Source organism: Oncorhynchus masou, chromosome 11 (assembly GCF_036934945.1).
Source record: "Oncorhynchus masou masou isolate Uvic2021 chromosome 11, UVic_Omas_1.1, whole genome shotgun sequence".
Taxonomy (NCBI): Eukaryota; Metazoa; Chordata; class Actinopteri; order Salmoniformes; family Salmonidae; genus Oncorhynchus; species Oncorhynchus masou.
The window spans coordinates 49,373,305-49,398,373 of record NC_088222.1 but is presented as its reverse complement, the minus strand read 5'-3'; the positions used below and the strand labels follow the sequence as shown (position 1 = coordinate 49,398,373).

At 41.9% G+C, this 25,069-nt stretch overlaps 2 protein-coding genes across 2 annotated transcripts in view; one reads left to right on the top strand and one right to left on the bottom strand.

Annotated features, from left to right (window-relative positions):
- LOC135547883 (stanniocalcin-2-like) overlaps nt 1–9,647 on the top strand; it is a 33,518-nt gene extending 23,871 nt beyond the window's left edge. The window contains exons 4-6 of the mRNA XM_064977096.1: nt 6,466–6,608; nt 8,756–8,967; nt 9,095–9,647. Of these exons, the coding sequence (XP_064833168.1) occupies nt 6,466–6,608; nt 8,756–8,967; nt 9,095–9,452 (713 nt within the window). The 3' untranslated portion in view covers nt 9,453–9,647. The remainder of the gene's footprint in view (nt 1–6,465; nt 6,609–8,755; nt 8,968–9,094) is intronic.
- A 4,447-nt stretch (nt 9,648–14,094) lies between these two features.
- LOC135548792 (vesicle transport protein SEC20-like) lies at nt 14,095–24,745 on the bottom strand. The gene is made up of 6 exons (XM_064978712.1): nt 24,651–24,745; nt 24,318–24,410; nt 24,131–24,222; nt 23,928–24,032; nt 23,571–23,689; nt 14,095–14,815 (listed from the first exon to the last, which is right to left on the bottom strand). Exons 1-6 carry the CDS (start codon nt 24,732–24,734, stop codon nt 14,619–14,621), a joined length of 690 nt encoding a protein of 229 aa, XP_064834784.1. The 5' UTR covers nt 24,735–24,745; the 3' UTR covers nt 14,095–14,618.
- Nucleotides 24,746–25,069: the final 324 nt, after the last annotated feature.

The window sequence follows — 25,069 nt, the reverse complement described above, 5'->3', positions numbered from 1 at the left end:
CATTGTGCATTGCTTATGCCTGCCCATATCATAACCCCACTGCCACCATGGGGCACTCTGTTCACAATGTTGACATCAGCAAACCGCTCACCCACACAACACCATACACACTGTCTGCAATCTGCCCAGTACAGTTGAAACCGGGATAAATCTGTGAAGAGCACGCTTCTCCAGTCTACCAGTGGCCATCGAAGGTGAGCATTTTCCCACTGAAGTCAGTTACGACACCAAACTGCAGTCAGGTCAAGACCCTGGTGAGGACGACAAGCACACAGATGAGCTTCCCTGAGACGGTTTCTGACAGTTTGTGCAGAAATTCTTTGGTTGTGCAAGCCCAAGGTTTCACCAGCTGTCCGGCTGGCTGGTCTCAGACCATCCCGCAGGAGAAGAAGCCAGATGTGTAGGTCCTGGGCTGCCTTGATTACAAGTTGTCTACGGTTGAGAGGCCAGTTGGACGTACTGCCAAATTCTCTAAAACAACTTTGGAGGTGGCTTATGGTAAAGAAATTAACATTCAATTATCTAGCAACAGCTCTGGTGAATATTCCTGCGGTCAGCATTCCAATTGCACACTCCCTCAAAACTTGAGACATCTGTGGCATTGTGTTGTGTGTCAAAACTGCACATTTTAAAGTGGCCTTTAATTATTCCCACCACAAGGTGCACCTGTGTAATGATCATCCTGTTTAATCAGCTTCTTGATATGTCACACTTGTCAGGTGGATGGATTATCTTGGCAAAGGAGAAATGCTCACGAACAGGGATGTAACCAAATTTGTGTACAAAATTTGTGAGAAATACGTTTTTGTTGTGCTTATGGACAATTTCTTTTTATTTTAGCTCATGAAACATGGGACTAACACTTACCTGTTGCCTTCATATTTTTATTCTGTATATACTGTTAATACACATTTCTAAACTGTACCGGAAGAGATTGAATTGTCACTCAAGTGACTTAAAGAGTCCGCTTTAAGGTACAGTGGTTTCAGAAAGTATCCACACCCCTTGACTTAGATTGATATTTGTTTGTCTTTTGTCACTGGCCTACCCACAATACTCTATAATTCCTAATTCAAAGTGGAATTATGTTTTTCAAAAATGTTCCTAATTAATACCAAAAATAAAAAGCTGAAATGTCTTGAGTCAATAAATATTCAACCCCTTTGTTATGGCAAGCCTAAATATGTTCAGGAGTAAACATGTGCTTAACAACTCACATCATAAGTTGTAGGGGCTCAATGTGTACAATAATAGTGTTTAACATTCATTTTGAATGACTACCTAATCTCTGTACACCCACACATACAATTATCTGTAAGGTCCCTCAGTCGAAGAGTGCATTTCAAACACAGATTCAACCACAGAGACCAGTGAGGTCTTCCAGTGCTGGAAAGAAGGGCACCTATTGGTAGATGGGTAAAAAAAGCAGATATTGAATATCCCCTTGAGCATGGTGAAGTTATTAATTACTTTTTGGATGGTTTATCGATACACCCAGTCACTACAAAGATACAGATACTCAGTTGCCAGAAAATAAGGAAACTGCTCAGGGATTTCACAATGAGGCCAATGGTGACTTTAAAACAGTTACAGAGTTTAACGGCTGTGATAAGAGAAAACTGAGGATGGATCCACAACATTGTAGTTACTCCACAATACTAACCTAATTGACAGCCTGAAATGAAGGAAGCCTGTGCAACAAGGCACTAGAGTAATACTGCAAAAGAAATTGCAAAGCAATTCCATTTTTGTCCTGAATACAAAGTGTTATGTTTGGGACAAATCCAATACAACACATTACCGAGAACCACTCTCCATATTTTCAAGCATAGTGGTGGCTGCATCATGTTATGGGTATGTTTGTAATTGTTAATGACTGGGGCATTTATCAGGATAAAAAGAAACAGAATGCAGCTAAGCACAGGTCAAATCCTAGAGCGAAAACCTGGTTCAGTCTGCTTTCCACCAGATAATGGGAGATGAATTCACCTTTCAGCAGGACAATAACTACAAGTGTTAGAATTTGTCTGCCACTGACAGAGTATTTTTTGGGGTTGTAAACCCATTTTAATCCCACTTTGTAACGCAACAAAGGTGTGTGAATACTTTCTGATGGCCTCCTGAAGTGTGCCTCTGACACACAGTGCCAATATAAGGATGACAGGGGATATGTTTGGCTTGGCACTGAGCCCTGGTAATGGCATCGGATTCTCTCTCACCTTATGTTCCTTTGGCACTATAGGCCACTTTGTCACATTCTGTTTTCCATGGTATGTACTATGCCTCTCATGCAGTTGTAACCTTTAGGCAAGACAGCAAGATATTTCCCACAAATCACTGCCCAGCCTATGGGAACTAAGGCTCCTGACTTCCACTCAACTATTTTGAATAGTACCCCCCCCCCCCCCATTGACTATCTCTCCGTTAAAGACTCAAAACTAAGTGACATTTTCCTGGAGTATTGCAAAACTGATCCCTCGAGCATGTCCCTCATGAAGGCTACTACTTTGCAGTTGCCTACCGCCACACTGGCTGTCACGGCACGCTGACATTCTCTCACCCCCGTTAGCTGCCAGATTAATTGAGGCTAGAAGTGATAATCCCATCAGTGTAACTGATTTACAATGTGCTTAGGTTCTTTGGGGGTAAGGGACATTGCTTTCCTGTGCCACTGTATACATTCAGGCAATGGCAATATCATGTGTCCTAGTAGTCCACAAGCCTTTGTTATCCATGTCTATGTGCATGCACACTCTTCAAGAAACTACATTTCAACATTTTATTCGGTCTTTTTCAAGTGCAAACCTCAACAGCAGTAACTACTAGCCTCCATTGTTATAACAAACAATTCAGCATCTGAAAAACCCAACTCCACCCTTACTTTGTAGTTTCACATCACATAATTCAAAACCATAAATGCATCACTGCGTTGTAATATGAAATATATTACAGCCTTTGACTTCAATACGTCCTCCAATTCTTTAGTACAGTATGGCGAAATGTTATTGAACGCAGGCCATTTAAACTTTGGCCGTGGATGCCTGACATGTGATTGGTCGGCAGCCACAAACGACAGCACCTGTTTAGCGCCTTCATTAAAACTGACATAAGAGTTGAGGGAAATATAGGCAGCATCCATTCCCCCGCAATGCTCGTTTTGATTCACGTCTCTACTGGAAAGTTATCAATTTAGTTGAATTTAATACATTTAAAAAAATATATATATATTCACAATGCTATTTTCTTTTTGGAGTGTATTAGTGCGAATGGAGATGCTACTTAAATTTTCTTTGGCGGTCTTTCTTTGTATAGCCTTTCAGCAAGTAAAGGCGACCGACCCAAACGAACTTCACGAAACCCCTCAAGAGAAACAATTGAACCATCAGAAAAGACGACTCTCACTGCAAAACACCGGTATGTTGGCTAAATGTTGCTTGTAGGCTATAGCTACTGCCTCGTACTTGTATGTGTGAAATGCGGATTATACATTCACCGGATAGTCTAAAGTTTCACACGTTTTCATAAAATGGTGTGCACAATGCCCTTGTGACTCCGGTCGTATTCTTTTTAGGCCACATGAAACTATTTCACTGTGAATGAAAGTTTTTACAAAATGATGTCCCCCGAAATGACCTGTAGTAGAATTTGGTTTTATAGTGTCGTCCTACGCAGGTACGCAGTGATCTCTAGTTCTGTCACTTCACTGTAATTCAATGCGCCGAGTGACCAACTCTTATCCAAGCACATTCCCGTTGAAATGCCAACACAAGCTCTGACAGCAAGCTGTTCTTACCCCCGGCGCAGCCACACACCACCGTGAATATGTTGACGACGACTTTTTTTAATACCCTGGGTTTATGTAATCCATCAATGTAATGACGCGGGAACGTGCAAAACTCGCGAATCATGTTTCCACGTGCCTAGTCTTCAGCAGTGTTTATTTAGTTTTTGCAGGGTATAGGCGCAGTTTGAGCTAGGCTGAAACACCTGCATTTTGGAGCTGACTGTTTTGTAAGCAGCTTTATTAACTCAACTATATATTTTTACATTGTTTACAAACTGATGTGACGTGCTTTCAAAAAATGTAGCACTAAGAGATATGGCCCTTGGTTCACCTCAAGACTTGACTGCCCTTGACCAGCACAAAAACATCCTGTGGCGTTCTGCATTAGCATCGAATAGCCCCCGTGATATGTAACTTTTCAGGCAAGTCAGGGACCAATATACAATGTCAGTTATGAAAGCTAAGGCTAGTGTTTTTCAAACAAATTTGCATCCTGTAGCACTAATTCCAAAAAGTTTTGGGACACTAAAGTCCATGGAGAATAAGAGCACCTCCTCCCAGCTGCCCACTGCACTGAGGCACTGTCACCACCGATAACTCTACGATATGCAGCAACTTGACCTCTTTCATATCGTCTGAGATCCCATAGATTAGAAAGCTGCCACGGTCATCCCCCTCTTCAAAGGGGAAGACACTCTAGGCTCTGTTAGACCTATATCTGCCCTACCTTTCTAAAATCTTCGAAAGCCAAATTAACAGATCACCGACCATTTCAAATCCCACCGTACCTTCTCCACTATGCAATCTGGTCATGGGTGCACCTCAGCCACGCTCAAGATCCTAAAGGATATCAAAACCGCCATCGATAAGAGTACTGTGCAGCAGTCTTCATCGACCTGGCCAATCCTTTCGACACTGTCAATCACCTCATTCTTATCGGCAGACTCAATAGCATTGGTTTCTCAAATGACTGCCCCGCCTGGTTCACCAACTACTTCTCTGATAGAGTTCAGGGTGTCCAATCAGAGGGCCTGTTGTCTGGACCTCTGGCAGTCTCTATGGGGGTGCCACAGGGTTCAATTCTCGGGCCGACTCTCTTCTCTGTATACATCAGTGATGTCGCTCTTGCTGCTGGGGTTTCTCTGATCCACCTCTATGCAGACGACACCATTCTGTATACATCTGGCCTTTTGGACACTGTTTACCAACCTCCAAAGCGCTTCAATGCCAAACACTCCTTCCATGGCCTCCAACTGCTTTTAAATGCTAGTAAAACTAAATGTATGCTCTTCAACCAATTGCTGCCTGCCCGACTAGCATCACTACTGTGGACGGTTCTGACTTTGATTATGTGGACAAATACCTGTGTCTGGTTAGACTAAACTCTCCTTCCAGACTCGCATTAAGCATCACCAATCCCAAATTAAATCTAGAATTGGCTTCCTATTTCGCAAAACAAAGCATCCTTCACTCATGCTGTCAAACATACCCTTGTAAAACTGACTATCCTACTGATCTTTGGCTACGTCATTTACAAAATAGCCTCCAACACTACTCTGCAAATTGGATGTTAGTCTATCACGGTGCCATCTGCTTTGTCACCAAAGCCCCATATACTACCCACCACTTCAGCCTGTATGCTCTCGTTGGCTGGCTCTCGCTGGCTGGCCCTCGCTACATAATCGTCGTCAAACACACTGGCACCAGGTCATTTAAGTCTTTTGCTAGGTGAAGCTCCACCTTATCTCAGCTCACTGGTCACCATAGCAACACCCACCTGTAACACATGCTCCAGCAGGTATATTTCACTGGTCACCCCCAAAGCCATCTCCTCCTTTGGCTGCCTTTCCTTAGTTTTCTTCTGCCAATGACTGGAATGAATTGCAAAAGTTGCTGGAGTCTAACTTTAAGCATCAGCTGTCAGAACAGCTTGCCGATCACTGTACCTGTACACAGCCCATCTGTAAATAGTACACCCAACTACCTCATCCCCATATTATTTATCTTGGTGTTTTGCACCCCAGTATCTCTACTTGCACATCTATCACTCCAGTGTTTAATTGCTAAATTGTAATTATTTCACCACTGGCCTATTTATTGCCTTACCTCCCTGATCTTACTACACTTGCACAGTCTATATAGATTTTTCTTTTGTTATTGACTGTACATTTGGTTATCCCATGTGTAACTCTTGCTTGTTGCGCTATCTTGGCCAGGTCACAGTTGTAAATGAGATTGTTCTGGCCAACCTGGTTAAATAAATGTATTAATGCCAAAATTACATGCAAAACAGGCAAGCAACCCTTTATTTTTTTTATTTTGCAAAAAATGTGCCTGCCCTGAATGACGGATCGCCACTGTATAGGAGGGACCCATTTTTCTTTGTCTCTAGGGCGGCAGAACGACCAGGACGAGCCCTGACAGCACTAGTCTAACCCTGAAACATTTTAAATACTTTTACAATATTACATCTCCACAGTTGGTTGTATAATTTGTAAGAGGATTATTCTTTACTGAAAAAGCAGCAGTCATATTTGGAGGACTTTTCAATGATTCCCTAGGAACCAGCACATTGACACAAGATTGACTGTTGCATTATTATTAACAAGCTACTGTTCTCTTCTGAAGAGACCACAAACATGCTTGCCACCCTCCTGTTTAGTAACATGTTCCTCCATCAGCGGAGATCCAGCACTGTCTGGTGAATGCTGGGGATGTGGGCTGTGGCATGTTCGAATGCTTCAACAACAACTCCTGTGAAATACGAGGCCTACATGAGATCTGCGTGACATTTCTGCACAATGCCGGCAAGTTTGACTCCAAGGTATTCCACTTCTCCTAAACCTCTGTGCTGCTGTCATAGAGGGTTTTCCACAAATGCTCTCCACTCTTAGAAAAAGGGGTCCAAAAGGTTTTTTTCATCTGTCCCCGTAGGAAAAAATAAATAAAATTAGGGGTCCTTGTTGAACCCGCTATAAAAAGGTTTCTCTTATGGGGACAGCTGAAGAACCTCTTGGTTCTAGATAGAAAAAAGGTGCTAAGTGTACTACAGCCAGTACATCCTTTATGTAACTATGAACATGTTTAGTATGTTATAGAACAACTTGGAAAATGATACCTATGATGTGACTATTCTGGAATTTGGTGTAACAATTGACATCTTTGTAAAAAATATATTTTTAGCTTATCATAATGCATCTTTGCAAATTAGCTACAACATGCAGTTGAAGTCATTTTCACAATTCTTGACATTTAATCCTAGTACAAAAAAATTGGATCGCCACTTGATTTTAAGAATGTGTCAAAATAATAGTGGAGAGAATGATCTATTTTGGCTTTTATTTCTTTCATCACATTTCCAGTGGGTCAGAATTTTACATACACTCAATTAGTATTTGGTAGCATTGCCTTTAAATTGTTTAACTTGCGTCAAATGTTTTGGGTAGCCTTCCACAAGCTTCCCATAATAAGTTGGGTGAAATGTGGCCCATTCCTCCTGACAGAGCTGGTGTAACTGAGTCAGGTTTGTAGGCCTCCTTGCTCGCACACACTTTTTCAGTTCTGCCCACAAATGTTCCATGGGATTGAGGTCGGGGCTTTGTGACGCCACTCCAATACCGTGACTTTGTTGTCCTTAAGCCATTTTGCTACAACTTTGGAAGTATGCTTGGGGTCATTGTCCATTTGGAAGACCCATTTGCGACCAAGCGTTAACTTCCTGACTGATGTCTTGAGATGTTGCTTCAACATAGCCACATTTTCCTTCATTATCCCATCTCTTTTGTGCACCAGTCCCTCCTGCAGCAAAGCCCTGTGCTTCACGGTTGGGATGGTGTTCGGCTTGCAAGCATCCCCCTTTCTCCTCCAAACATAACGATGGTCATTATGGCTAAATAGTTTTATTTTGGTTTCATCAGACCAGAGGACATTTCTTCAAATAGTACAATCTTTGTCCCCATGTGCAATTGCAAACTGTAGTCTGGCTTTTTTTATGGTGGTTTTGGAGCAGTGGCTTCTTCCTTGCTGAGCGGCCTTTCAGGTTATTTCAATATAGGACTTGTTTTACTGTGGATGCAGATACTTTTGTACCCGTTTCCTCCAGCATCTTCCCAAGGGCCTTTGCTGTTCTGGGATTGATTTTGCACTTTTCGCACCATCTCTACGAGAGAGAGGTATGACTGTTGCGTGGTCCCATGGTGTTTATACTTCTGTACTATTGTTAGTACTGATGAATGTGGTACCTTCAGGCGTTTGGAAATTGCTCCCAAGGATGAACCAGACTTGTGGAGGTCTACAATTTTATTTTTTGAGGTCTTGGCTGATTTCTTCCAAAGAGGCACAGAGTTTGAAGGTTGGCCTTGAAATGCATCCACAGGTACACCTCCTATTGACTCAAATGATGTCAATTATCCTATCAGACGGTTCTGAAGCCATGACATTTTTCTGGTTTTTCCAAGCTGTTTAAAGGCACAGTCAACTTGGTGTATGTAAACTTCTGACCCACTGGAATTGTGATACAGTGAAATAACCTGTCTAAACAATTTGTTGGAAAAATGACTTATGCACAAAGTAGATGTCCTGACTTGTCAAAACTATAGTTTTGTTAACAAATTTGTGGAGTGGTTGAAAAAATGTTTTAATGACGCCAACATAAGTGTGTGAACTTTCGACTTAAACTATCTAATTAGTAGGGGTGTTGCCAAAGTTCTGTTCTCTCAGTTTTGACTGCTTGGAACTTTCGTAAATTAAGATTCTCCTCCCTACCGTTCTGATGGTAAAATGATTACCAACTTTACGATCTTCATGTAAAACTTAAACTGCTATTGGGTAAACTATATCTACTTGAAAATAAAGTTGAACACCTCCCTCCTAAAATGTAGTGACTTTTTTTGTCCATAATTGTAGGTTACATGATACAATTATTGTGCCAGCCCTGAGATGACGTGTCAGCTGTTATGTTGAACTCTGTAGGGGAAGTCCTTCATCAAGGATGCCCTGAAGTGCATGGCCCACAGCCTGAGGCACCGCTTCAGCTGTGTGAGCAGGAAGTGCCTGGCAGTGAAGGAGATGATGATCCACCTGCAGAGAGAGTGCTACGTCAAACACAACCTTTGTTCCGCCATCCAGGAGAACATCAATGTCATGGTGGAGATGATCCACTTCCAGGACCTCTTCCCCAAAGGGTGAGCATTAGGCCTTTTTCCACTTCATACTAAACTCTGTGTAGGGTGTTTCCAGACTCCACATGATCTGATATTCAAATACTGTAGTAGTCTGCATTCAGAAATATAATTTTTCCTCCTACCTCAGGACTCATGTGGAGCTGGTGAACATCCTGCTGGGTTGTGGTGAGGAGGTGAGGACAGCCATAGCACAGAGAGTGAGGATGCAGTGTGAGCAGAACTGGGGGGCCCTGTGTGACAGCCTGAGCCCGTGTTCCCTCGGTCGTTCAGATGACCCCCAACACATCACCGTCCCTCCCGCCTCTCTGCATCCTGCTGGACAGCTCTTCCTCCCAGACATTGAACAGGAGAAACCTAAGACGGGCCAGCTAGACAGGGGCTACCTCCACCCCTCTGTGAGTCTCAGTCAGGAGCCCCTGGACAACGCCACAGACCTTGGGCTCGCTGTGGCCAGTCAACCACCCAATACCGCCATCCAGGGGTGAAACGCTGAGTGCAATGTCTTCAGCTTGTTGACACACAACATAGCTGCCCCTAAGTCCTTTTCCCCCTCAAACAGCCCTACTACTGATAACCTCAGTGGTTACAAACAATGACAAAGGACAGGTAATGGTCCTGTACCATGCTCCTCCATTCATACTCTCCTAAATTGTAAAGGTGACAGGGTATGTTTGGTCAAATGTAGATTTGAGGCCATGCACTTGTTTTTCAGTGGTAGTAGTTCCTTTTGTTTTAATTACAGGTGCAATGTAAAACATTGTATTGTAAAATAGCTTTCATTTGATTCCTTTTAGAAGTAAATGGGTACAGTGGGGCAAAAAAGTATTGTCAGCCACCAATTCTGCAAGTTCTCCCACTTAAAAAGATGAGGCAAAAAGATGTAATTTTCATCATGGGTACGTACACTTCAACTATTGACAGACAAAATGAGAAAAAGAATCCAGAAAATCACATTGTAGGATTTTTAATTAATTTATTTGCAAATTATGGTGGAAAATAAGTATTTGGTCAATAACAAAAGTTTCTCAATACTTTTATATACCCTTTGTTGGCAATGACCGAGGTCAAATGTTTTCTGTTGGTCTTCACAAGGTTTTCACACACTGTTGCTGGTATTTTGGCCCATTCCTCCATGCAGATCTCCTTTAGAGCAGTGATGTTTTGGGGCTGTTGCTGGGCAACACACTTTCAACTCCCAAAGATTTTCTATGGGGTTGAGATCTGGAGACTGGCTAGGCCACTCCAGGACCTTAATGCTTCTTAGGAAGCCACTCCTTCGTTGCCCGGACGGTGTGTTTGGGATCATTGTCATGCTGAAAGACCAAGCCACGTTTCATCTTCAATGCCCTTGCTGACGGAAGGAGGTTTTCACTCAATCTCACGATACATGGCCCAATTCTTTCCTTTACACGGATCAGTCGTCCTGGTCCCTTTGCAGAAAAACAGCCCCAAAGCATGATGTTTCCACCCCCATGCTTCACAGTAGGTATGGTGTTCTTTGGATGCAACTCGGCATTCTTTGTCCTCCAAACACGATGAGTTGAGTTTTTACCAAAAAGTTATATTCATATGACATTCTCCCAATCTTCTTCTGGATCATCCAAATGCTCTCTAGCAAACTTCAGACGGGCCTGGACATGTACTGGCTTAAGCAGGAGGACACGTCTGGCACTGCAGGCTTTGAGTCCCTGGCGGCGTAGTGTGTTACTGATGGTAGGCTTTGTTACTTTGGTCCCAGGCTCTCTGCAGGTCCCCCCGTGTGGTTCTGGGATGTTTGCTCACTGTTCTTGTGATCATTTTGACCCCACAGGGTTGAGATCTTGTGTGGACCCCCAGATCGAGAGATTATCAGTGTTCTTGTATGTCTTACATTTCCTAATAATTGCTCCCACCGTTGATTTCTTCAAACCAAGCTGCTTACCTATTGCAGATTCAGTCTTCCCAGCCTGGTGCAGGTCTACGATTTTGTTTCTGGTGTCCTTTGACAGCTCTTTGGTCTTGGCCATAGTGGAGTTTGGAGTGTGACTGTTTGAGGTTGTGGACAGGTGTCTTTTATACTGATAACAAGTTCAAACAGGTGCCATTAATACAGGTAACGAGTGGAGGACAGAGGAGCCTCTTAAAGAACAGGTCTGAGAGCCAGAAATCTTGCTTGTTTGTAGGTGACCAAATACTTATTTTCCACCATAATTTGCAAATAAATTCATTAAAAATCCTACTATATGATTTTCTGGATTTCTCATTTTGTCTGTCATAGTTGAAGTGTACTTATGATAATTACAGGCCTCATCTTTAAGTGGGAGAATTTGCACAATTGGTGGCTGACTAAATACTTTTTTGCCCCACTGTATATACAATTTACAGTATGAACATTTTATATAGGTTCAGTGAAGATGTACAAGTGCTTGTCCATAGCAAGGACTCTTGCAGAAGGTTTGATGTTTTCCATTTCTTAATTGTGGCTGTAATGTAGTTTTAGCTGGACACTAACTTGGTACACACAATGTATTGAGACCATGAGCTATTGCTTTTGAGATACTATGTCTCTTAAAAGTACATTTCCTAATATACTTAAACACTCACATTTTGGATGTCTGACTCAAGGTCATAGATTTCAAGGTATCCAGAAGATGAGGTAAATATAATTTAAGTAATCTGTCCCTTTGATACTACGCTCTACATTCTATAAAATAGGTAATACTGCGTTAGCTCGACCCCATTTATACTGTCACTACTGAAAAACATTTGTAGAGATTAGTGCTTTTGCAAGTTCAATGTTTTTGTGAACATTTTTCTACTTTTTATTTGCAGCACAAAGGTGAACCGCACAAGGATTATTTTCATTTGTATGTCTAAGACAGGTTTACGTTCCCTTTCAACTCAGTAATTGCACATCAACTCCACGGGAAGTCTCTCTGGTATATGATCACTAATTACAAGGAACAAGTGTCCTACCACAATAAGGAAAGTTCGTAACAACTCTGCAACATGGTTATGTATATTCACTCAAAGACAAACCTCAGGTCTCGTAACAAAACGAAACTCATAATTTCCTGGTTAAAATATTATGGGCCTTGGACTATTCTCACAGGTCTTTGATAATACGTATGTATCAAACAGGGTCTACTGCAATGTATTTTTCAACTACAAAGTGTTTGTCACAGGATGACTACAGTGACTTATCAGAACATTTTGCCACTGACGGTTCAACATTTTACTAGCTTTTGATGCAAATGGCTAGCTACTGTACATCAAATGCTTGTTCTAACTTCATCATTAGTACTCCAATGAACCTACCTCACACCATGCCAGCTCTAGAGATGTTTCATAATGGACACATTGAGGACATTGAACTGGTATGAATACAACTCCGCTATCTCACACATTTTTACATGCATTTTGTACAGGTTGGTTTATATGATAGTACTGACAACTTCTGTGTCGGTATCACCTAATTGTAATCAAATGAATTACTTTATTCACTTTTACCTATAGAAAATGAAGGTCTGTACTTAAAGACAACTCTTTTCTTATGAAGTTTGTTTGTACTCTGATTCAATGTATTTTTTTTCTTAAGCTATGCATACCATTAGGCCTTGATGCAAGCAAAGCATTTTATACATCTCTTTTGTTCTGTACTTTTGGACATTAAACATTTTCACATACTTTTGCTATTTTGACCATTTATTGAAATGTTGAACTAGTAGCATTGTATTCTGCGTATGAGTGTAAATTGTCTAATTGAGACTCGTTGCTTTAAATAACTCAAGTGTACAATTTGAAGTGGCGAAGTCAATTTACGACAGCGCAAAAATTGTAGTGTCAATTACATCGTAATCCCAGAGGAAGGCAGACTCCGCTCAAATGTCAGCGTGAAAATAAAGCGTTAATGCGATTGTGAAATTAGACAATCCATTTCCAAAGATCTCGATAATAACGACAGGATTCAATCAATGCCTTAACAATAAATATATTACCACAAAGGCGGGACATTCTAGCCAACCTAAAACATTGCAAAATTTAGTCATTAAGCCTCACAGCGAATTATAGAGATTTATTTTTGACATACTCCCATTGACCTCCATACAATTGATTTTATTTAAATCCACTTCAACTGGAACGTCTTCAGGATCGGTGGATACCCTGAGGTACAAATGAGGTAACGAGAATTTCCCAGGACAGACATCTGAACTTGTCAGAAAGCTTAAGAATTTAATCTAACTGTACCGTCTATTACAGTGAAAGAATACCATGCTATTATGTGCAGTTTTGAACAAATTGGGCACATTTGGGCAGTCTTCGTACAAAATTATGAACAAACGCAATGGTTCATTGCCTAAAACTTCACGTACACTGCCATCTAGTGGCCACCAGGGCTGGAATAATACATTATGGCATTTACCTTGCATTTCAAAGATGGTACAAAACTGTCTTACATTGTTTTGGTAAAATGTTATTCTCCTACGTTCCTCACATTTCCTCAAACTTGAGTGTTTTCAAATGATACCAAGAAAATGCATACTCTAATCTTACTGTCTGTAGCAAGGATGTAATTTCGGATGCAAAAACTTAAGACAATGAACTGGCCATAATACATTGGTTGCTTACTGCCATCTACTGGTAATGTAGAACATGTATTGGAGGAATCCAAAATGGACAGACTCGAAGTCGTATTGGAGAGATCTTTCCGCTACCTAGCAATAAAAGACACGAAATATTTGTTTTTTCAACTTCACACTCAATTTCCTACACTAATGCAAAGAACTTACCAGAACAAGGTGGAGCAAGCAGAGCGAGACGGGTGGAAATGACGGGACAGGCAGAGCAGGATTGTTTCCATAAGTGGATGAATTGGTCTAATTTACCATGTATGGTAAAAGCCTCAACCCTTAGCTACCTCTTCCAACAAAAGTGAAATAATTGACCACATTTTGTGACTAACAGCACCAGCGATTAAAACTTTACAATAGACTTAATTGAGCGAGGAGTCAAAGTGGAAAACCCGCACGCTCGGCTTCAATTGAGTCATAATTCAAAAATGTATTCTCAAATTACACACACGCACAGTCTCCTTTGGTGCGTTTAGGCCATATGTAATGTTCTCTATCCAAAAACCATTGGCAGACATTACGTCCAAACTTTATTATACTGTTTCAGATGTACAGTAACCATTCATTTCCTCATGTACTAACACCAGGGTGTATATTTGAGGTATACTATACAGTAAGAATAAGGTAATGGAATAAAAAATCATTCCTGCCAGTAAAGATACTCAACGAGATGTTGCATGCACGAAGTAAACACAAAGTGGATCCATTTCCGCAAGGCTAAACTTCTCTGTTTTGGTCCTGTAGCTTCCATAGCAGCGTGAAGCGCACCTCTGCACATGCTCAAGATACTCTGTGAGCAGTCCTTTCATCACGCTCATCTCAACATCTGCGGTGAGTTTACCATTAAAGGTCATTCCTCTGTGGTATAGATAATGCATGTCAGACAGTTTCGAAGATGCAAAATGGCCATGCACACAAGGCTGTAGTAGGGCAAGAAAGACATTGAAAGGTTAGAAACGCAGCACGGCTGCAGTGACATTACAGATGTAGCTTTGGGGAGTAATATCAAAGGACAAAACTGGCCATTGCTTACAATTTCCTCTAAATGAATGGGAACAGCCTTTTTTTCAAAATGTACAAGACAGTGGCTAAAAACAAAGCTACTGCTAGAAAGATTAGTAGTTTGTCAGTCAATTCTCGTCGATTATACTTCGAGATCAGTTTCCTTCCCAAATGTATGGTTCCTGTCATGGATTTGAACTCTTCATCCGTTTCCAGGACTGTTCTTGAAGATGTAGCTATATAGAGGACAAGTACTGTATGAGTGAATGTGCATTTCTACAAAACATGACTACTGTAAAATTTCAAAAATAGCTTGGGCGTTTATTTGCTAAAATCACTGACGCTTCTGAGCCAGGCGTCTATTTCCTTAACGGACACAGCTTTTGCTAATTTGCATAGTTAATTCCAGCATATCAATACATTTCCTGCAGTAATGTGTTGTTTATTTATTTTTTATTCATTCATCCACCTCTTCTGAGGACATCTTTATTTTTACAGCTTTTCTGCGACATACATTTTATATACATTGTACTTTTATATAAAGCAATCACATAATACATAAACTCTTTAATCCCACCGCTTAGGCAGTCTCCGCCCATCAACATAGACCACCCTCGTTTGGTTTCCCTGTGCCATATATTTTCAAATTGTGCTGTAATGTTCTACATGAATTTTGAACCTTTCTACTTCCCACAATAAGTTGGGTGAATTTTGGCCCATTCCTCCTGACAGAGCTGGAGTAACTGAGCCTAGTTTGTTGGCCTCCTTGCTCGCACACGCATTCTCAGTTCTGTCCACAAATGTTCTATAGGATTGAGGTCAGGGCTTTGTGATGGACACTCCAATACCTTGAAATTGTTGTCCTTAAGCCATTTTGCCACAACTTTGGAAGTATGCTTGGGGTCTTGTCCATTTGGAAGACCCATTTGCGACCAAGCTTTAACTTCTTGACTGATGTTTTTCAATATAGCCACAATTTTCCTCCTTCATGCATTCTCTTTTTTTGCTATTGTCTTCTTTTAACGTATAGCCAGCACAATTGTAGTAACTATTACAGTACCGGTTTGTTTTGTTTTCATGCAGCTTCTCTTTGTATCTAAGACAATTGTGTAGCCTAGAGCGATTTTCTAGGTTTAACGCAATCAACCTGCTAGCTAGCCAGCTAGCCCCGAATAGCAGCACTGTAGAAACTATTACACTCGACGGAACGACTTGATTAGTGTAGTGTCAACATCGCAGCCACTACCAGCTAGCCTACTCCAGCAGTACTGTATCATTTCAATCATTTTAGTCAATAAGATTCTTGCTACGTAAGCTTAACTTTCTGAACATTCGAGACGTGTAGTCCACTTGTCATTCCAATCTCCTTTGCATTAGCGTAGCCTCTTCTGTACCCTGTCAACTATGTGTCTATCTATCCCTGTTCTCTCCTCTCTGCACAGACCATACAAACGCTCCACACCGCGTGGCCGCGGCCACCCTAATCTGGTGGTCCCAGCGCGCACGACCCACGTGGAGTTCCTGGTCTCCGGTCCACAGCCTCTGGAACTGATCTGCGGCCAACAAGGCAGAGTTCATCTCAGCCATGCCTCCCTCCAGTTCGACTTCCTGGCACTGAAACATGGATCACCACAGATAACACTGCTACTCCTTCCGCCCACGTGTTCTCGCACACCCCGAGAGCTTCTCCAGCGGGGTGGTGGCAGGGAATTTCCCTATCTATCTATCGCCTCCTTTGAATTCCATGCTGTCACAGTTACCAGCCCTTTCAAGCTTAACATCCTTATCATTTATCGCCCTCCAGGTTTCGGAGAGTTCATCAATGAGCTTGATTTTGATAAGCTCCTTTCCTGAGGACGGCTCACCTTCACAGTCCTGGGACGTCTACCTTTGACTCATTCCTCTCTGCCTCCTTCTTTCCACTCCTCTCCTCTTTTGACCTCATCTCACCTTCCCCCTACTCACAAGGCAGGCAATACGCTCGACCTCATCTTTACTAGATGCTGTTCTTTAACCTCATTGCAACTCCCCTCCAAGTCTCCGACCACTACCTTGTATCCTTTTTTGCTCTCATCCAACACTTCCCACACTGCCCTTACTCGGATGGTATCGCGCCGTCCCAACCTTCGCTCTCTCTCCCCCGCTACTCTCTCCTCTTCCATCCTATCATCTCTTCCCTCTGCTCATACCTTCTCCAACCTTTCTCCTGATTCTGCCTCCTCAACCCTCCTCTCTTCCCTTTCTGCATCCTTTGACTCTCTATGTCCCCTATTCCCGCTCCGTGGCTCGATGACTCATTGCGAGCTCACAGAACAGAGCTCCGGGCAGCCGAGCGGAAATGGAGGTCCCTGCGGACCTGGCATCCTTTCACTCCCTCCTCTCTACAATTCCTCCTCTGTCTCTGCTGCTAAAGCCACTTTCTACCACTCTAAATTCCAAGCATCTGCCTCTAACCCTGGAAGCTCTTTGCCACCTTCTCCTCCCTCCTGAATCCTCCTCCCCCTCCCCCTCTCTGCAGATGACTTTTGTCAACCATTTTGAAAAGAAGGTTTAAGTCAAACGACACCGCTGGTTCTGCTCACACTGCCCTACCCTGTGCTCTGACCTCTTTCTCCCCCTCTCTCCAGATGAAATCTCGTCTTGTGACGGCCGGCCGCCCAACAATGACCCTATCCCCTCCTCTCTTCTTCTCGCTCATTGACCGCCACGTCCCTTCCGTCTTCAAGAGAGCGAGAGTTGCACCCCTTCTTTGATCCCTCCGATGTCAACAACTACAGACCAGTATCCCTTCTTTCTTTTCTCTCCAAAACTCTTGAACGTGCCGTCCTTGGCCAGCTCTCCCGCTATCTCTCTCAGAATGACCTTCTTGATCCAAATCAGTCAGGTTACAAGACTAGTCATTCAACTGAGACTGCTCTTCTCTGCATCACGGAGGCGCTCCGCACTGCTAAAGCTAACTCTCTCTCCTCTGCTCTCATCCTTCTAGACCTATCGGCTGCCTTCGATACTGTGAACCATCAGATCCTCCTCTCCACCCTCTGTTGGGCATCTCCGGCGCGGCCCACGCTTGATTGCGTCCCACCTGACAGGTCGCTCCTACCAGGTTGGCGAGAATCTGTCTCCTGCCACGCGCTCTCACCACTGGTGTCCCCCAGGGCTCTGTTCTAGGCCCTCTCCTATTCTCGCTATACACCAAGTCACTTGGCTCTCTCATAACCTCACATGGTCTCTCCTATCATTGCTATGCAGGTGGCGAATCGCATCTCTGCATGTCTGGCAGACATATCAGTGTGGATGACGGATCACCACCTCAAGCTGAACCTCGGCAAGACGGAGCTGCTCTTCCTCCCGGGGAAGGACTGCCCGTTCCATGATCTCGCCATCACGGTTGACAACTCCATTGTGTCCTCCCAGAGCGCTAAGAACCTTGGCGTGATCCTGGACAACACCCTGTGTTCTCAACCAACATCATGGCGGTGGGTTCCTGTAGGTTCATGCTTACAACATCCGCAGAGTACGACCCTGCCTCACACAGGAAGCGGCGCAGGTCCTAATCCAGGCACTTGTCATCTCCCGTCTGGATTACTGCAACTCGCTGTTGGCTGGGCTTGCCTGTGCCATTAAACCCCTACAACTCATCCAGAACGCCGCAGCCCGTCTGGTGTTCAACCTTCCCAAGTTCTCTCACGTCACCCCGCTCCTCCGCTCTCTCCACTGGCTTCCAGTTGAAGCTCGCATCCGCTACAAGACCATGGTGCTTGCCTACGGAGCTGTGAGGGGAACGGCACCGCAGTACCTCCAGGCTCTGATCAGGCCCTACACCCAAGCAAGGGCACTGCGTTCATCCACCTCTGGCCTGCTCGCCTCCCTACCATTGAGGAAGTACAGTTTCAGCCCAGTCAAAACTGTTCGCTGCTTGGCCCCCCAATGGTGGAACAAACTCCCTCACGACGCCAGGACATGTCAATCACCACCTTCCGGAGACACCTGAAACCCCACCTCTTCAAGGAATACCTAAGATAGGATAAGTAATCCTTCTCACCACCCCCCCCTTAATGATTTAGATGCACTATTGTAAAGTGGCTGTTCCACTGGATGTCAGAAGGTGAATTCACCAATTTGTAAGTCGCTCTGGATAAGAGCGTCTGCTAAATGACTTAAATGTAAATGTAAATGTAATGTGAAGTGCACCAGTCCCTCCTGCAGCAAAGCACCCCCAAAACATGATGCTGTCACCCCCATGCTTCACGGTTGGGATGCTGATCTTCGGCTTGCAAGCCTCCCCCTTTTTCCTCCAAACAGTTCTATTTTTGTTTCATCAGACCAGAGGACATTTCTCCAAAAAGTACAATCTTTGTCCCCATGCGCAGTTGCAAACCGTAGTCTGGCTTTTTTTTATGGCGGTTCGGGAACAGTGGCTTCTTCCTTGCAGAGCGGCCTTTCAGGTTATGTCGATATAGGACTCGTTATACTGTGGATATAGATACTTTTGTAGCTGTTTCCTCCAGCATCTTCACAACATCATTTGCTGTTGTTTTGGGATTGATTTGCACTTTTCGTACCAAAGTACGTTCATCTCTAGGAGACACAACACGTCTCCTTCCTGAACGGTATGACGGCTGCGTGGTCCCATGGTGTTTAGACTTGCGTACTATTGTTTGTACAGATGAACGTGGTACCTTCAGGCGTTTGGAAATTGCTCCCAAGGATGAACCAGACTTGTGGAGGTCTACAATTTTTTTTCTGGGGTCTAGCCTGGTTTTTTATTTTCCCACGATGTCAAGCAAAGAGGCACTGAGTTTGAAGGTAGGCCTTGAAATACATCCACAAGTACACCTCCAATTGAATCAAATTATGTCAATTCGCCTATCAGAAGCTTCTAAAGCCATGACCCCCCCCCCCCAAGCTGTTTAAAGGCATAGTCAACTTAGTGTATGTAAACTTCTGACCCACTGATACAGTGAATTATAAGTGAATTAATCTGTAAACAATTGTTGGAAAAATGTATTGTATCATGCACAAAGTAGATGTCCTCACCAATTTGCCAGAACTACAGTTTGTTAACAAGAAATTTGTGTAGTGGTTGAAAAACTAGTTTTAATGACTCCAACCTAAGTAAGTGTATGTAAACTTCTGACTTCAACTGTACATACGTAAACATTCATACATACATATACTTTTTTTAAGAATATACCTTCATTATTCCTTGCAAACCCTACCACCCCTCCCCCAATTGGAGTAAACTAATAAACAATAACACTTAGGCTTCTACCTTCAGTTTACACACATTTTACAATAGTTATATTTTGTTTGTTTTTAGTCCTTCCCCTATTTCTGATGTCCATCCAGTTCTATTCGTAACTGTGCTACTTAACAACATTTCTGAACCTATATACATTTTGAAGACCCCGTATGTTTTACATTGGTTATCTTGTTATTAGTCCCACCCTTCAGCTCCATTCAACACCATCCATTTTGAATTTATATTTGCCATATACAGTGGAGCAAAAAAGTATTTAGTCAGCCAACAATTGTGAAAGTTCTCCCACTTAAAAAGATGAGGCCTGTAATTTTCATCATAGGTACACTTCAACTATGACAGACAAAATGAGAAAAATCCAGAATATCACATTGTAGGATTTTTAAATGAATTTATTTGCAAATTATGGTGGAAAATAAGTATTTGGTCAATAACAAAAGTTTATCTCAATACTTTGTTATTTACCCTTTGTTGGCAATGACAGAGGTCAAACATTTTCTGTAAGTCTTCACACACTGTTTGCTGGTATTTTGGCTCCTCTAGAGCAGTGATGTTTTGGGGCTGTTGCTGGGCAACACGGACTTTCAACTCCCTCCAAAGATTTTCTATGGGGTTGAGATCTGGAGACTGGCTAGGCCACTCCAGAACCTTGAAATGCTTCTTACGGAGCCACTCTTTCGTTGCCCGGGCGGTGTGTTTGGGATCATTGTCATGCTGAAAGGCCCAGCCACATTTCATATTCAATGCCCTTGCTGATGGAAGGAGGTTTTCACTCAAAATCTCGATACATGGCCCTATTCATTCTTTCCTTTACACGGATCAGTCGTCCTGGTCCCTTTGCAGAAAAACAGCCCCAAAGCATGATGTTTCCACCCCCCATGCTTCACAGTAGGTATGATGTTCTTTGGATGCTACTCAGCATTCTTTGTCCTCCAAACACGACGAGTTGAGTTTTTACCAAATAGTTATATTTTGGTTTCATCTAACATTCTCCCAATCTTCTTCTGGATCATCCAAATGCTCTCTAGCAAACTTCAGACGGGCCTGGACATGTACTGGCTTAAGCAGGAGGACACGTCTGGCACTGCAGGATTTGAGTCCCTGGCGGCGTAGTGTGTTACTGATGGTAGGCTTTGTTACTTTGGTCCCAGGCTCTCTGCAGGTCCCCCCGTGTGGTTCTGGGATTTTTGCTCACCGTTCTTGTGATCATTTTGACCCCACGGGGTGAGATCTTGCGTGGAGCCCCAGATCGAGGGAGATTATCAGTGGTCTTGTATGTCTTCCATTTCCTAATAATTGCTCCCACCGTTGATTTCTTCAAACCAAGCTGCTTACCTATTGCAGATTCAGTCTTCCCAGCCTGGTGCAGGTCTACAATTTTGTTTCTGGTGTCCTTTGACAGCTCTTTGGTCTTGGCCATAGTGGAGTTTGTAGTGTGACTGTTTGAGGTTGTGGACAGGTGTCTTTTATACTGATAAGTTCAAACAGGTGCCATTAATACAGGTAACGAGTGGAGGACAGAGGAGCCTCTTAAGGAACAGGTCTGTGAGAGACAGAAATTTTGCTTGTTTGTAGGTGACCAAATACTTATTTTCCACCATAATTTGCAAATAAATTCATTAAAAATCCTACAATGTGATTTTCTGGATTTTTTTTCTCATTTTGTCTGTCATAGTTGAAGTGTACCTATGATAAATTACAGGCCTCTCATCTTTTTAAGTGGGAGAACCTGCACAATTGGTGGCTGACTAAATACTTTTTTAACCCACTGTATGTTTCAACTGTGCTATGATGCTTCACAGAAGTACTAAACCTTTCTATTCTCATAGCTTCTCATTTTTTGCTGAAATAATAATTATATTATTGACTGACTGACTTTTCAAATCACACAGTATTGCTATCTGCAGCATTAGTTCTAGGCAAATGTTGCAATTCTTCAGCCATTCTTAGACCTGTGACCAAAAACAAGCTAACATTGGACGGTACCAAAATAAATAAAATAAATAAATGATATATTTAAATGATAAATGAATAATAAATGATATAACATTCTATTAATTTTAAAAATGTTGTATAATCATTTAAATTGAAAAATGTGAAGTTTTGAATCTGCCGTTGTTTTGCGTGTCAATTCATAAACCATGTGCCATGAAATAGGTACATCGAAAAACTCTTCCCAACTATTTTGCAATTTATATGGCACAGCTGTCAATGTTTTTGGTCCTTAAATGAAATTGGTATATGGTTTTTATTTATCACAATTTTTTTAACCATTTATGGTCTTTAATGCAGGGCCGACAGACAAGTTCCTTACTTTTTGGGTAGAGCAGACATTTCCATATGTCTGTGTTAGCTGCATGTGACCTAACTCCACCAGTCCTATTTATGATATAATTTACAACAAAATATTTATTTAATTTATCAAAATAAGTTATTTTTTATCAATTAGTATGTTTGAGTTTAACCACAATATTTGTTGTAATATTTGTTCAGTTTTTTTCAGGTGGATTAAACAAAAATTGCAACCAACCTTTAAGGCTTGTTTAAAAAAGAACTATATTTTGGAGATGATTCCATTTTCAAACAACCGAAAGTGAGCAGTTGTAATCTGAATAAAGGGAAAAGGGCAATTCTTGAACATGGGGTGAGACATTCCCACCAATTTACTAGAGAACCATTACGGATTTAAATATTACTTTTGTATGACTGATACCTTTTAGTGAGTGGTCTAATGCTTTAATAATTTCTGCCCCAAAAATTCATATTTGTGATATAAATTGGCCCTTTTAATTTTGTCTGGCTTGCCATTACAAATAAAATTGAATATTTTTTGTTCATATAATTTAAAAAGTTTAACCATAATATTTGTTCTATCTTTTCTGGAGGATGAAATTGTAACCAGCTTTGTACGGCTTGTTTAAGAAAGGGTGATACTTTAAACAAAGTTTAATTTTCAATTAGTCGGAAATGAAAAGTTGTAATCTCTATGAAGGCAAAAAGGCCTCTATGGAAAAAATATATTTTCCTGGACATAATTATTCTCCTCAACTGCATTTTCGGCAATTCTTACTTCCGCCGCTAGCGGGCGATCTGACGATTTCTGGGGGTCTATTCCCCTGAAGTTCTGTTTTTGTGCTTGCCAGAGCTAGCAGTTTCTTACTGTCGATAAAAACAGATTAAATCATTCAGTAGTGACTCAAATTATGGCAATGTAAAAAAATCAAAGATTACACCTCGGAAACAATTATTGTTAATTCATAAGTACCTCGTAAACATGTAATTTAGAATTCATTTATTTGAAACCGGCATTTATTAGCTGAAATGTGTGCCGTTGCCTGGTTAATTAAAAGGCACAGGCGACTATTTGAGACTCAGCATTTAATTAAAGTTTTACAGTAATTTATCATAGCTTAATAAGGGAGTGGCTTGCATGAATTAGAATAGGTGCTGGAAATGCAAAGTGTTCTAGCCTAATGGACGAAGTCTGTAACCACCCAGGGACACTGAGGACAGTATGCCAAAGGGACTAGGCTATGTGAATATGTTCTCACTTTCCAGCCATTTTTGTATTGCATTATTTGTATTATAGTGTATTGATTGTGTATTTTGTATGCTAACTTTTTTTTAAATGTGAATGGACAAAGTTATCGTATCTTATATTTGTCTTCAAGCACTAACCACTGGCACCCATTTTGTGACTGTTCTCCCTTCCTGAATGAGTAGTCTCTTACCCAGAGTGCCGATGGTCTCCTCACTCTGAGACACCGACTGGGCCATCATACGACTGATGCTCATCAGGCTCTCTGTGATGTCACCAGACGTCTGGACCAGACTCTCCTTAGTTGCTTTCCTGAGAACACACACGCACACAGAGAGGGGATGACACACTAGAACTAAATTCAATGCAATCTCAACTTTCTGTCCCTGTCACCCTGTTAGAGGGGGTATCTTTTAGCCTGTACATTAGGGTGTGTTGAAAATAGGATTTTTCAGGCTGTGAAGAATAATGATTGTAGGAATAAGAAACTGGACATAGAGCATTAATAAAATAGCTAACAGCTGTGCCCGATGAGAAGAGCACTACTCACCGCTGTCTCACAGTAGAGTCTCCACCATTCAGAAGTTGATCTTTCTCAAGGTTGTCAATGGACAGTTTACATGCCAAGTTTGCCTTCCTCCAAGCTGTCTGGTTACTGTAGATGGAAATAATATTAAAATATTCAGTCAGGGAATTCCAAAAGGTGTGAGGTCAATGGCATGTTAAATAGGAATCTGGATCCCAATCTCTCACCTCAGATTCTGTCTGCGATGACTCTCTGTCTCACTCAGGATGGCTTGTTTGTCTGTCTCTCTGTCTTGTTCCTTAGCCATTTGTTCCATATTCTGTGAATGTAATGTATAGTTCAGATGAGTTTTTCCTAGCTCTCTAATCACATAAATGCGATCTAAAATAAATTAGCATTGATTTACATAACTACCTGGATTCTCAGTCGCAGTTGATTTAATTTCTCTTTTACTTTGGAGTTGAAATCCATCAGCACACTTTGTGGTCCCGGACATTCTCTAATGTCCTAATCAAGAGAATATAATTTTATGTAACTGCCCATTCAATATAATACACATTCGTGAAACTGGCTATATTGCATCGCTTGCTCTCCGCAATTAGCTAGTAAACTAGCCAGCCAAAATTAACTCGGCTAGATTAGACAGCTGGGCAAATGTACACTATCTTGGCTCACAACCGCATATTGAAATGACACAAGGTAAACCTAATAAATAAAATAAGTTAAAAGTTGTTAAGATGGATGTACCTGAATGAGAGCTTTAATTTCGAGATCATATTTGATTATTTCTTGTCCACAAATACGGACGTGGACATCCTGGGAAGACGCCATTTCTGTTGTTGTTGTACGGCAAAACCACTAATCCAAAAAGCGCGCAATACTTGAAGCGCGTTGTTTTAGAAAACGTTGACCGTGTTCATTCACTATGAATCAGACAAAATAACTAATGGACACATCTAATAATTAATATATAGCATACATATAGCATAATATAGTGCATAGCCTATATATGAAAAGGTGCTTATTTGAGTGATCACACATAACGTTAGTCAACTAGACACAGATATCCTATTAAAATTGTTCTTTTGGCCAGTGTTTTAGGTAGGGTACTCCCATGTAATTAGCCTATCTTTGGCGTCATCCTAAGCCAACTACTGACACTGTCG